The sequence below is a fragment of the Poeciliopsis prolifica genome, unplaced genomic scaffold (assembly GCF_027474105.1).
Source record: "Poeciliopsis prolifica strain line A6 unplaced genomic scaffold, Auburn_PproV2 SCAFFOLD047, whole genome shotgun sequence".
NCBI classification, from domain to species: Eukaryota; Metazoa; Chordata; class Actinopteri; order Cyprinodontiformes; family Poeciliidae; genus Poeciliopsis; species Poeciliopsis prolifica.
This window is the reverse complement of record NW_026562422.1, coordinates 2,812,272-2,825,241: the sequence shown is the minus strand read 5'-3', so window position 1 is coordinate 2,825,241 and position 12,970 is coordinate 2,812,272. Positions and strand designations below refer to the sequence as shown.

The window sequence follows — 12,970 nt, the reverse complement described above, 5'->3', positions numbered from 1 at the left end:
GAAGACTGAAACCCAGCACTTTTCAGCAGCAGCTACAAAACCATCCCAGCTTTTAAACTTTTCAACATGCTGTCACTATTACCACAAACTTTAATTGTTTTTTTTTTTAAGTATGTGGAAGAATTTTAAACATTTGCGCAAGCAGGTAAAATTGGACTGATTTCTCATCCAGGTTATCGAATGAAATAAAAAAATTTAAAAAAAATCAGGGCCAATTCATCAGTGCACCCCTACAACATACCTTTAGCTCCAACAAACACAATATATTGAACATTTATTTTACAGTAGGTGTTACTCACTTGTTTTAGATGCAAAACTTAATTCCTAATCACACTTTATTAAAAGCAAGAACAAGCATTTAAATTGGATTCTTCCCTAATCTTACAGATGAAGTTAAGTCAGACAAGCCGTCATCACTTCCTGTATGAAGATAATTATCTCTGCTCCTGCTCAGATGACAAATGGATTACATTTCAGCCGTTGCAACACTCTGGTAAAAGCTTCATCAGGGGAGAAAAACCATCTGGAACATTTCATCAGACACTTTCATTTCTGTTTCAGTTCCAGATGCTCCCGGTGAATAAACGTAAGTGGACGAGATTTTGTTTGCTAGGAAAACATCTGTGTGACCGCGACGAGCAAATTTCCAGAGACATCACTTCGATTCACAGATCAATCAGTTCAAGGCAGGTATTTAATAAACCCTCATGTGTTAATAAGAGATATCAGAAATATCCAGCATGTTTTGTCATCCTAAAGGTTCTACGTCTTGCGCTATAAAACACAATTCGTACAGTAGGTGATCATGGTATTTATTAGGAAAATGGTGCCAAAACAGAACTGTGGATTGTAGGATTGTAAAGGATGTAATTGGAAAGTGGTAAATGTGTAAAGGCTTAAGAGACTTACACAAAAACTGCTGCAGCTGTAGTAGCAGCTAAAGTTGGCTTGTAAAGAACTGATTGAAGCCCTGCCCACAACAGAGCTTGTTTTTCTAAAACAGGAAGGTTTTTAATCGTTTGTTCACATGGAAAAGGTGTTTTAGGGGATCAAAAACAATATTTCCTGACACTGGCTACAGAGTGAAAATTTTACTCTTGCATATTTGTGTTGACAGCAAAAAACATTTTTTGTGATAAAGTTACTATGTTAGCCTAACGGGGTATCTTGACCCATAACCCCGAACGTTTTTGAAATTAACTTAGTAAAAAGGCTCTCCTGTGATGGGGACGGGGCATTAGGGGTTCTGAAATCAAGTGCACGCCACACTTTTTAGATTTCTAGTATTCTTTTTATTAACATCCAGCAAAATTCCAGGGGTTTGGATTTAATACTTTTTAAACTAAAATACTAAATTCAATCTTACTGCCCTGAGAGAAAGTAAGTGTAATCGCATGCTGCTGATAAATGTTAATGTTAATCATAAGGAGCTTTTTAAAAGCACAAATCTTTGTTTCTTTCCTCTCTTGAGCATTCATTGACTCACTTCAGGTAAAGAGCAAACATGTTAGAGGAGCAGCAGTAGGGGACAAATGACTACTGTAATCAGAAAATAAAGCACCTCAGTCATGTGGTGGTTAACTCGATACATTTATTTTTGGCAAGTGGGCAGCTGCCATGACGGCGGGGCGTTTTCTGCCTGACATACCTCCTCAGGTGTGGCCACGAAGTTGATGGCGGTGTAGTAGCGGTCGTCCTCCTGCGACAGGCTGAAGGTGAACTGGTAGTCGATGAGGAGCGTGTCTGGAGAGGGAGGCCAAGACAGACGAGTAAGTCTGGCTTGAAGGTCGCCCAGTAACATGTTTTCTGACAGCGCTCCGGGTGGGAAATGATCCCCATCATTTCTCCATTTTCATTCCCCTCCCCCCAGAATGCTTTTTGTGTGTGTGTGTGTGTTTGTCCTGTGATAAAAGGTCATGAAACCATTACAGCATCAAAACAACAGAGTCAACGAGTTGCCCCTCCCCCCCAAAAAAAAAAAAACAACAAAAAACGCAAAGGTTTCCTTTTTGTTTTACACTTTTCTCTGGACTTTATTCGTCATGATCTGGAAACCGAAAATTCAATTTCCCAGCCTTTCTTCGGCTTTATTGACCGGCACAGGAAAAGCCATTTTCTTTGTCAGTGTGTAGCCGCGCCAGCTGCTGTTCTTAAAAAAAATAACAATTACCACAGAGAAATACATTTATCCTCAGCCTGGTAAAACCTCTTTCAGGAGAAATTCTGCAGCCACAACTCAATGTCCAATGGTTGACCTGGGAAGCAGCAAAAGAAAAAAAAGCTCTTGATATATGAGTTGTTGTGTCTCTATACCGGTTTACCAACTGCTTGACTTCAGTTCTGATTACTGAGAGAGAAAAATAATCGGATTTCAAATTTACACCATGAAACAGGCAAAACAGGGAATCACTGCATTCCATAATATGATTAAAAATGAGGAATGAGTAAAATTTGAGGATCTGTGCCGGACTTATGAGGTGGGCAGAGAGGATTTCTACCATTATTTGCAGGTTTTTGTGCAAGGAGGAGGTGGGTTTTCACCCACATCTTAATAAATGCATTTTGTAAAACTGCAATGGAAATTCGTTTTTTTGAATCACGTGACCAACAGCCAGATGTTACTACTGGCGGAAACGACAAAGAAGAAGACAGGAAGTAGTTGGAAGATTTTGTTTTGTTTGTAGACAAGGTGCTGCTGGCTCCATCAGAGCTCTCACGGCGTCATATTTCATAAAAACTTGCAACGTGCTGAATCCATACACTTTCCCAAAATAGTCGCTCCCATATGAACGCATTTTATTTAGCTGTTTACATTTGTTGCTGCCATGACTTTTAATGATATATGACTTGAACACACTTATTCATGTGCAACTTTAACTTAATGTCTTATTCATGCATCATGTATCTTAATGGCCAAGTCAAAGTCCAGATGTAAATATAATTGAGAATTGACACTAACTTATGTTTGACAGCACTTAACTTCTTTTGCAAAAAAAAAGGTAAAACTTGATCTATAATAGAAGAAAAACATCTTTTTATAAAGTATTAACTCAAGTGGAATCTGTGTGTCTACAGTGTAACCAGACGCTAAACTGCTCAACGTGCGACCCAACCCGAAGAAAACCTAAAGAACTTCATTTTAAATTAAATCATTAAACCGATCACTAAGCTGGATAATCAAAACGACTGCCGTTTCACTATCTACTGTTTAACTAACCAATTAATGTCTTCGTTGTTCCCACTCTGGTGAGTCTAAAAATGGCACGGAAAAAAAAAAAAAAAAAAAGGTGGGGAACGTTCACAGCAGGAGAAAGGGGGGATGGGAAATTCAAACTTTTTGTTGGGTGGTTTTCATTGACTTGCCAATCAGTCGGGGGAATTGCTTCAGCACTTAGTTTTAATTCCAGTGATAACAGAAAACTCCTGTTCATTAATCTCTGACAGCTTTCTAAATCACATTGCAGTTCTGTCCAAAACCGTGAAATCACCAGACTCTTTTACAACAGGATTCCTGCGGAAGGTGGGGGAACAAGCAACCATCCCTCTTCTGTAAAATCTAATGTGCCAGACAGGCTACAACATAATAAAAAAAACAGAAATATTTTTGCAAAAATGAACAAATTGCCATAGGAAATAAATACATCCCTATTTTCGTTTTATAATAAAATAATTGCACAGATTATGAATGATAGTATACATAATCAATTTAAAAATGTCCAATTCTAATTTATATATGTATAACAAAATAAAAAAAGATGGACAAAAAATAAAACATGGAAAAATTACCTAAAATAAATAAGAATGCAATAAAATAATAAAATAAATAATTTATTCTTAAACTGAATTAATAATAAAACATTAAGAAATGTTTTGTCATTGATGAAAGATTAATAATAACACAAATGACAAAAAACGGTATTTATTAAATAATATAAAAATAATACATAAATTAAAATGGTCACTAAATAATAATCTAAAATAAAGTAGTATGTAGTTAAAATGACAATCTACAATAATTAAAATTGTAAAAAATAAAATAAATTACTTATTGCCATCATATCTATATTCCATGGCTTTTCTCTGCAGTCTCATATATCTATCCTCCTGTCATTTTCGCTACAAGACTCACTTTGCATTGACTTGAATGAGACAGAATTGTTTCATTATTTTTTCAGGATTTGGTAATAATAGGAGTTACACTTACAGTAGCATGTCCCTTTGAGCGGGTTGCCTTGGTAACGGCTCTCCACTTCACACCTTAAAAACAAAGGTGGAGAAAAGGTGAGCCGAAATGGGAGGTGGGCGGTTAGCATGGAGGAATGAAACAAAAGGGGAACAGAAAGGAGGGTTGACTTTTCTGTCTGCTGAATTTACATCACAATGTTGGTGAACAGGGGGAACAAAGAAACCGAGAGGAAACGTACTGGAAACATTTTCCGCAGAAATGGGGCAAATACGGCCTCATTTTCATACTGACGGCCATTCATACAGTCATCATCTGGAGGTTTTAATGGGTTTCTCCAAAGTCCTATAATCATAAAGGCCAGACGGACGATAAAAGGCTGAAAATGATCAGAAGACTTCAGGACATACTGAGGAGACTTTTAGGCTCATTAATATTTAGGTGTGATAATTTAGATCTTAAAATAGTGTCATTCCAAAAGTAATACATGACTTTGAAGGTGTTCAGGAAAAAAAAGAACGTTTCTCCTGGGAGGAGGTGAAAGAAAATCTGCTGGTTTGTAAATGCTGAAGTACTTATTTATTTTTAATTATTACACTGATTATTATCAGGTAGTGCAGTGCCTGCCTTCTCTTAAAGACAGAAAAATTACAGAAACTAGATTTTTCAGCATTTTGAAACAATTCAGAATTCCCAAGAATAGGAATTTTATTTCTTTGTAGAATATATTTCATCTCTGCAAATCTACTTTTCATTCCACTCATCAGCTATTCAGTCTGGAACAGAATCCCAATCGAATACATGTGGATGGTTTTTTGTGAAAACCTCCAGGAGTCGGAATAAATACTTTGACAAATGTCATGTTAACTACAGAGCCTTGTGAAACTCAAATCCTGCTTCCTGAAACAAACACCGTACAGAGTAGGAAGGGTGTTCAAAAGATCAGCTATCAGATAGAAATATATAAACACATAAAGGAAACATGATGAAATAATATTGCGGTTTTAAGCTATATGAAGCAGAAAGTGAAACTCACATGTGGCATCGATCTCCTTTGATGCCTTTGGTGGTGCAGAAGCATTTCCCGTTGCTGGGGTTGCACATGCTGGCGTGGCCATTACACTTACAGGCTGGAGGAAAACCAAGAAGAGTCACAATTTCTTCTGAAATGACATTTACTAACCAAGAGTACGTCTGTTGTGTATTGGACAACCTTCCACTTCAATACTCCATGCACTCAAATTTCATTCTATAGGATAGATTTCATCAATCAGTCACAGATCTACAAATGCATTTTTCATGCAATTTGCTAATTTTCTGTTTGGCTCTGGAGCTTTTTTGTCAACTTTGAAAACATTTAGTTTATGTAGCTTCCCCTAAATTCATTTTTCCAGGTAAATTCTAAACTTCTAATTTTCCCGACTATTTGCAAACTTCAGCTGAATTTTCTCAGTTAGTTGTTTATCTTCATGCTCTTATTTTGAAGTGGGTGATGGCTGTTTAGCATTCCCATTTCCTCTCCTCATTTTCTCTGTCCTCCACCCACAATAACTTTATTTCAACAAAAAAGTATATCAAATAAAAACACAGACACTGGAAGATATAAACACTGATACAACATCTAAGCACATTATAGGAAATATGAACTTAAAGTGAAAATTAAATTGGCTCTAGAAGGTTCTAGTCCTTCCAGCCAGATACAATTTTAAATGCAGTTAGTGCTTTAGCATTGGCTTCTGCTAAATTCTTAGTTGGTAATTGCTTTAGCGTTAGCAGAACCAGTGTTTATCTTCATGCTCTTCATGCTCTGCCCAAATTCCTTAATATAGGGTGATCAACCGATACGTGCTTGTGAAACAGAGTTTTTCCACCAATCTTAAATACTTCTGCAAAGGTCTGAAACTGTGCGTTTTTGCTCAGTTTTGACAAAGGGACGGAGAAAAATTTTAATTGTGAAAAACAAAACTATTCTTGTTAATTTAGCAGCTTTGGACAGCAATGTTTTAAACTTTTCATTTGTATTTAAGAGTATGTCTATTGTAGTTCAAATGTGTATAGTTTACTGTTGTATAATAAAATAGGATTGGAACATTGAAGGTTTGTGATGATCTTAAAACGCCTAACAGTGTGTAAAACAAATCTATCAAAATCGGAATGAAAGATTGTGATCGGCTAGAAAAATGCAGTCGTTGCACTCCTAGTACAAAGAAGAAATGATGCATTTTAACAGCCTAATGTACTGATTAAGTGTCACTGATGCAAACCCTTGTGAATATAAATCAAGTGGGAGACAGAAAGAGAATATACAACATACAGAGTAGCAGTGATATACCAGAAAGCGAAATTAGGCTGTCCAATTGCTAAACGATTGATTTATAGCCTGATTGAGTGACTGTCTGTGTCGGCTGTGAAAGGAGTAAATCTTTAATATCCCAACAGGAGGCGCCAGGGCTCAGAGAAGCAGCAGACGTAAAAATGAACAGTAAAAAAAAGTGACATGTCGGACGAGTGTGCGTGCGGCGGGGAACTTACGCTGGCAGCTGCCCCCGTTGGTCGGATCGCCGTAGAAACCGGAGATGCAGCTCTCGCAGTGTCTGCCGGTTGTCAGGTCCTCGCACTTTTCACACACGCTCTCGTTGACACACTGACTGTGGCCATTACACTGACAGGCTGGCGGGGAGTAAACAAAGCGCGTACTGCATTAATGTCACAGACACACTCACACACAATCCCTGCAGGAAAAAAAATAATAAATCCTTTTTTTTTTTTCTAAAAGAAAAGGTTTAGCAATAAACAGCCCCAGGGCCAAACATGGAGAGATCTGTACGCTCATTTGCAAACACAAACAGCAATGTTTATGTGGGGGACTGAACAGGTATTCTGTCAAAGCTGTGGCTCTCATGCAGCAAATGATCCAAACGTCATCTTTCAGCTGTCTTACAAAAGCATTCAAAACCCTGAACTTTGACTAAACCTGTCAACCAGAGGAGAGTTGCTCCACATTTTTCACATTAAACTAAATATTCTTTGATGCTGTTGTTTTAAGTAATGAAAACAATGATAATGTGTTGGCAGAGGTCAACAAAGGGTAACCACTCCACCCACATTTACAAAATCAAATCAAACATTTGTAAATCATGTTCGGTTCGATTAACTAAATATGATTAGTTACCCAAACAAAAATGATTGTTTGAGTCGTTACTTTTTTTTTTTTTTAAAGTTTCCCCAGGTTTCCAGAGATCAATCTCTGAGAGACAATCTGATGTCTCTAGTCTAATTTTTAGAAATTGAAACATCTTTAAAAAAATAAAAGTAAAAAGAAGAAGGTGCCTTAAAAAGAAACTATTTCCTTTTACAGTTTTGTGAAACAAATATACATGATAAAAAAAAATGAAATCAATCAAAACAGGGTCAGCGCATTCAGCAGAGAACCCTTGGCTCCTACCTGGGCAGTGAATGAAGGACCAGTTATACTTGGCTTCGCTGGGGCACATGCTGGAGTTCAGGGAGGGCTGGGGGCCGGCGGGCAGACCGGGCAGGGTGGACGGCGCTGGCACCAATGTCTGGAAGGGCCCCCGGTAGGAACCCTCGATGCACTGGCCTTTTCCCGTGTTGTGGGGGTCCGTGCACCAACCACAACCGGGCTGATCCAAACACTGGCCGCATGTTCTGTAGCCGGAACAGTTTTCAGCTGGAGCAAAACACAACAACAGCGCCACTTACAGTTACGACAGAGCTTTCAGGCTACGATGCCACATTTTGATCGGGGCCAGCCAAAGCAAAGGAACACAATGCCTTGCAAAGGCTACTGCTGCCTTTCACTATTAACGTAACTAACTGACAGTTAGTTTGATTCAAAACAGAGATAAATTTTGTCTCCCCCTCTGTGTCTCACTCACAAAACAGTTTTCAGAGGGGATCAATTACCATGGCTCACCCGCCAGACGAAGTGTCAATAGTTTATTTTAAAATGGGTTTTTGTACACCAGTAACAGTGACAGTAAAGATGCATTAAGGTTTATAGCTGACACTTTGAACTGGGCAGTGGGTACCAATTGCACCGTTTCTCCACCTGACGTTGGCCTCACACATCTGCTCGTCAACTTCTGAAGTTTTGTAACTTTTAACCTTTTTTTAAGCCCAAGCGCCCCCTACCACCAGGTCCAGAAGGTTTTCTAGGGGAAACCCGGCAGTCTGAAGAAATCTACCCTGCTCCCCACTTTCAGCTGTGAAATCTTTCAGGGTTTTCCTGCCTGTTTCAAGGAACTCATTGCCCCCTTTTATGATAGCAAAACCTGAGCTTCGTCTTTTGTACAGCACAATGTAATTCAGGTGTTTTAGAAACTCAGCAACACTTGGGTTCAGTTCTTATTCTCACCTCAGTACGTTAACAAATGAACTCCAAACAGACCAGACAATCCATCAAAAAGTGCCAAAAAAAAAAAAAAAAGAAATCATCAGTGAGATCCAGCTCATGTTTCCTGCTGATTCTGAACGAGTAATGTTCAGAGAAGCAGAAGAGATTAGACGGGGATTACCAGCATAAATCACATTGCTGCGTTCTATACTACAATGTGATTATGGGGAAATTATTTTGGGACTGAACATTTTCTGCTTTGCAGCGTGGCTAGGAATTCCAATGGTGTTAGTATTGAAGCCAGTGGAAGGAGACGTCTTACGTGGACAGTTGCTCATGGTGTACCACTCCATGCACTGGCCGAACGGGAAGGAGGCCACGTAGGCGTTGGAGTCCACGCACTGTTTCATGTTGCTGCACCACATGCACTCCGAGGTGCCGCTGGTGCACTCGCTGCAGGTGGTCCGCATGGCGCAGGGGGTCTTGCACTGCTTGGCGCTGTGGTTCGCTAAGAAAGAGCATGAACAGAAGGGTTAAGAGCCTAGGATTGGGGAAAAGTGGACTGAATGAGGATTTGTTTATCTCCCTTAAAACAATATTCATTTATTTAAGTAGGATTTTATGCATGATACTTGTGTAAAGTATTACTACTTCATTTCAATGCCACAAATTAGAAAATTCTTGGCTGTATTTTTTTTTTTTTGACAAAATGGCCAAAAGTTCTTGCCCTGTATATATAAATAGATGTCACAATAAGCAACTAACTAAGATAAATTAAAACGAGCGATTTTAATTGATTTTAAAACTAAAGTCTTTTTCTGGTGTCTTAAAATGTCTTCCATTTTCAATGTTAAATGCTCATTAGAATTTAAAGCTTATTGATCTTTGAGAATATGTCCCTGCATTATTCCACCTTTATCATCATATTAATTCAAAAATGTTTTAAAAAACAATATTATCGTTTATCGCAATAACATGTGGGACAATTTATTATTCAGCAGACACTATGCAACTGTGACAAGCCGATTTCAAATGACAGGCAGTTTACCAATATTTATATGTGAAGCCAATCTTATCCATCTTTGCAAAAGTCAGGAAACAGTAGATCAGGCTTGTTAAAAATTGGTGGCCAGACAGAAAGCTGAAATCAGTGCACTCTTAACACATAAACACACATTTAATGGCCGGACAGTCCGCGTTGGCTTTGTGTTAACGTCGAAAGCTTACCGGGTCGCTCACACAGGCTGCCGTTCACGGGGTTGATGCAGGACTGCGCCTTCAGCCCGCTGGAGGCCGGTTCGGCCAGGTAGCCACAGAACCCGGCGTCGCTCGGCTCACCGGGCAGCCACTGTAGGGTGGTGTTGGTGAAGGGCGACATGTCCTCCCAGCACCAGTAGGACACGTTGATTTTCCTCAGCCCCACCCAGGGAGTCATTGTCGTCTTGTACTGATGAAACAAGTGGAAAGATTTGACTATACGTCCAGTTCATTTGATTCCATAAACAAAACATCTATAGTTGTTATGATGGCAGCTTCCCACCAATTACTTTAATGTAAATATAGAGGGGGAAACTATTTGACAAGTAACGTTTTTTTCTTTTTTTGTTTCAGAAAACAGCTGCACCCTGACTGAAGAAGGAGAGGGGAGAGGAAAAACGACAGAGCAGTCATTTATCTGGAATAAGGCAGGTTTATTTCACCTGACTTGAAGGGCTCTCAAACTTAAACCCATGTCTAGTCTGCAGATATGTTGCCATGTCAAGAAAAAAAAAAAAAAAAAAGGAAAGGAGCGCAGGCTTTCTGAGAGAGACAAATTACAGTAGGGCTGACATGTAATTCCAGAGGTCGGAATGATTGATCCTGGCAGAATAATCCTCGGAAAAGGCGACGTCAACATCACATAGGAGGAAGTCTTTTAACCGCCTTTGTGCACGCTTCGAGCTAAAAAATAATAATGATAGCACCAACCAAAAATACACACTGCATGTGCTTTGTACTCTTTTCTCGTTTCTTATAAATCCTTCACTTTCCTCTCAAACAGTTTTAGCTAATTCAGAAATACACTCCCAGTTTGGGGATTGGTATTGTAATTTCTTGATTCCCCTCAAATGTTCACGTTTTGTTGTGTCATCACAACAAAAAGAAATGTTAAAATGGAATTTTATGAGACTTTTTTCATCTCTGCCAAAAAAAAGGTGTGGCGTAATTTTATATTCAGCTTCCTTTCTTCTGATATCCACTAATAAAACCAAGTTCAACTTCAATCTTCTGACATTTTATTCGTAAATGTGAGTTTATCTGTGTTTAATTGAATCCAATCTGAGAGTTTGAAAGATTTTTCACACTTTTTCAGATTACCATTCAGAAAAAATGTTTGAAAGCCCCTTTTCCCCCAGTTTCTACTACTTCACTTTCATGAATTATTTTGTGTTGTTTCATCAGAAAACCTCAATAAAATAAGTCAAAGCTTTTTTTTCTGTAGCAAGACAAATATGAACAAAGTTCAAGAGGGTTTATAAAAAAAAAAAGTTCAAAAAGCAAAGCAGTTTCTAAGCTAAACAATAAAAAAAACAAAAAACATATTTCCCCACCGACAAAGAAGCCAATGCAGCCTGGAAGTGATTAGCGGGTTTCTGGGATAGATTTCTGGGTTTTCACTCTAATAGATCGAGCAAATGAAAGGTGTCTGAGCTCTGGAAGGAAAGATCTGTTCTTTAGAGACTTATTTCATGCTTACTGGTCCGACAACGTGACAAAGAAAACTCACAACAACAAAAAATATATCTATACATATATATATATACTTGAAGGCAAATTTTGGAAAGCGCCTCACTGGTCAAGTATGAATGGAACAATTAGAAGAGAAAACCCCTGTCGTGTCTCCCTCTTGTTGGAGCCAATTAAACACCGCCGCTGTTCTGCTGGAATTGGCTCCTCTCTCACTGTGTGTGTGGCATCGGGATCTTACCAGCCACAGGGAACATTTTCTTTTTGCTGATCCAATGATCATCGGCGAGCCTTACCATGACGTTCATGATCTGCAGCTCCTTCAGGACAAAGTCCACCTTCTTCTGCGTGGTGAGGGAGGCCAGGAAGGCATTGTGGTTCCGGCAGGCCAGCTTGGCGTTGTCGTACGACTCGCTGGTCGTGTTGAACTTCAGGCAGGAGTTGCCCACCAGGTGCCAGGTCTCGCCGCACACGTTCTCTGGAGCAGAGAGAAAAGACGCTGGATTGAGAAAAACGCAGCGTGAAATCAGGAACAGCAGCTGAACAAATCCGGCAGGGGTTGGTAGAAAGGCCCGTCATTAGAAAGCTTCTTTTTTCTAAACAGAAAAAAGACATTTTCTTCTGAATGATTCGTAAGACTTCTGGTACGATGACTCTTGGACAAATAAAACCAAAGTAGAGCTGTAGAGCATGGTTCAGTTGGTAGAAGAAAAAAAAAAACAATATATCTGCAGACAATGTGAGCTTGTTCAGCAGTTCCAACACATTTTTGCTGAACCCTGATTCATTTAACCATAAAGACGTTATTTTTACCAAGACTATTTTATTCACTTTCAGACTATAACACCAATATTTCAAACTAAGTGAACTTCAGAACTACCTGGCAGTGAGATGCACTCCTGGTTGCGATTGTCCCACTGGCAGTTCTGGTCCACAGAGCAGCTCTTGCAGCTGGTTTTCTTATTGCACACATATGATGGGTTGTCTTTGGGGCAAACGTCGTACTCCGCTATGGATCCCTGAGAGGAACAAAAAAAATTTTTAAAAAAGCGGAAGGACAACATATGTCAGGCATTAGCATCAATTTGTTCTTTAAAAATGGATGGACAGTCATTTTAGAGAAACACTGCTCATGGCAGGGGTTTGGAGAGCATTAATAAACCCTTTTAGATGATCATAAAACAGAATAGAAGAGCTGATCCTTATTTATGAAATGTTTAAGAGACGATAGAGAGAGCCTGGGGTGGGGGAGACGTACGAGGTGCATCTGTGTGCCTGACAGCGTCTAAATGAGGACTGATTTGATCGTGGGGCGACAAATCAGATCCGGTGCTGCGTGCGACTCGGCGCTCCATCAGTCGCAGCGCTAATCGTCGCTCATGCCTGACGCAGCCCGGTTTACAAGGTGAAGTAAATCATGGAGGAAATCAACGAAAGCTCATCAACAACAGCAGCACCTCGTCTACACCAGTGGAGAGGGACAAAGACCTGAGTGAGTTCGGTGGCGTTGCAGTTGGTAGATGGTGGAGCTAATCAGCATCAGCTAGCTAGATGATCACGTCTTAAAGATCCATTCAGCTGTAAACAGAGGCAGTAGTGTCTGTAAGGCAGCCAGCCTCGTCACAGAGATTCTCAGGAAAAAAAAAATGCTGCTAAAAGAGAAATCTAGATGATGAACTTTTCAATGGCTCTGAAGGACTTCA

The 12,970-nt window shown here is 39.4% G+C and overlaps 1 protein-coding gene across 4 annotated transcripts in view; it reads right to left on the bottom strand.

Annotated features, from left to right (window-relative positions):
- atrn (attractin) overlaps positions 1-12,970 on the bottom strand; it is a 121,707-nt gene that overhangs the window by 77,182 nt on the left and 31,555 nt on the right. For 3 of the 4 annotated variants that reach the window (XM_055057047.1, XM_055057048.1, XM_055057049.1), the window contains exons 14-22: positions 12,148-12,286; positions 11,564-11,745; positions 9,768-9,987; positions 8,863-9,048; positions 7,629-7,874; positions 6,716-6,853; positions 5,220-5,313; positions 4,205-4,257; positions 1,649-1,743 (exon numbers count right to left, since the gene is read on the bottom strand). In XM_055057047.1, coding sequence (XP_054913022.1) covers positions 1,649-1,743; positions 4,205-4,257; positions 5,220-5,313; positions 6,716-6,853; positions 7,629-7,874; positions 8,863-9,048; positions 9,768-9,987; positions 11,564-11,745; positions 12,148-12,286 — 1,353 coding nt within the window. Of the gene's footprint in view, positions 1-1,648; positions 1,744-2,080; positions 2,256-4,204; positions 4,258-5,219; positions 5,314-6,715; positions 6,854-7,628; positions 7,875-8,862; positions 9,049-9,767; positions 9,988-11,563; positions 11,746-12,147; positions 12,287-12,970 lie in introns of those variants that run through there. The other variant, XM_055057050.1, reaches the window with a different exon arrangement.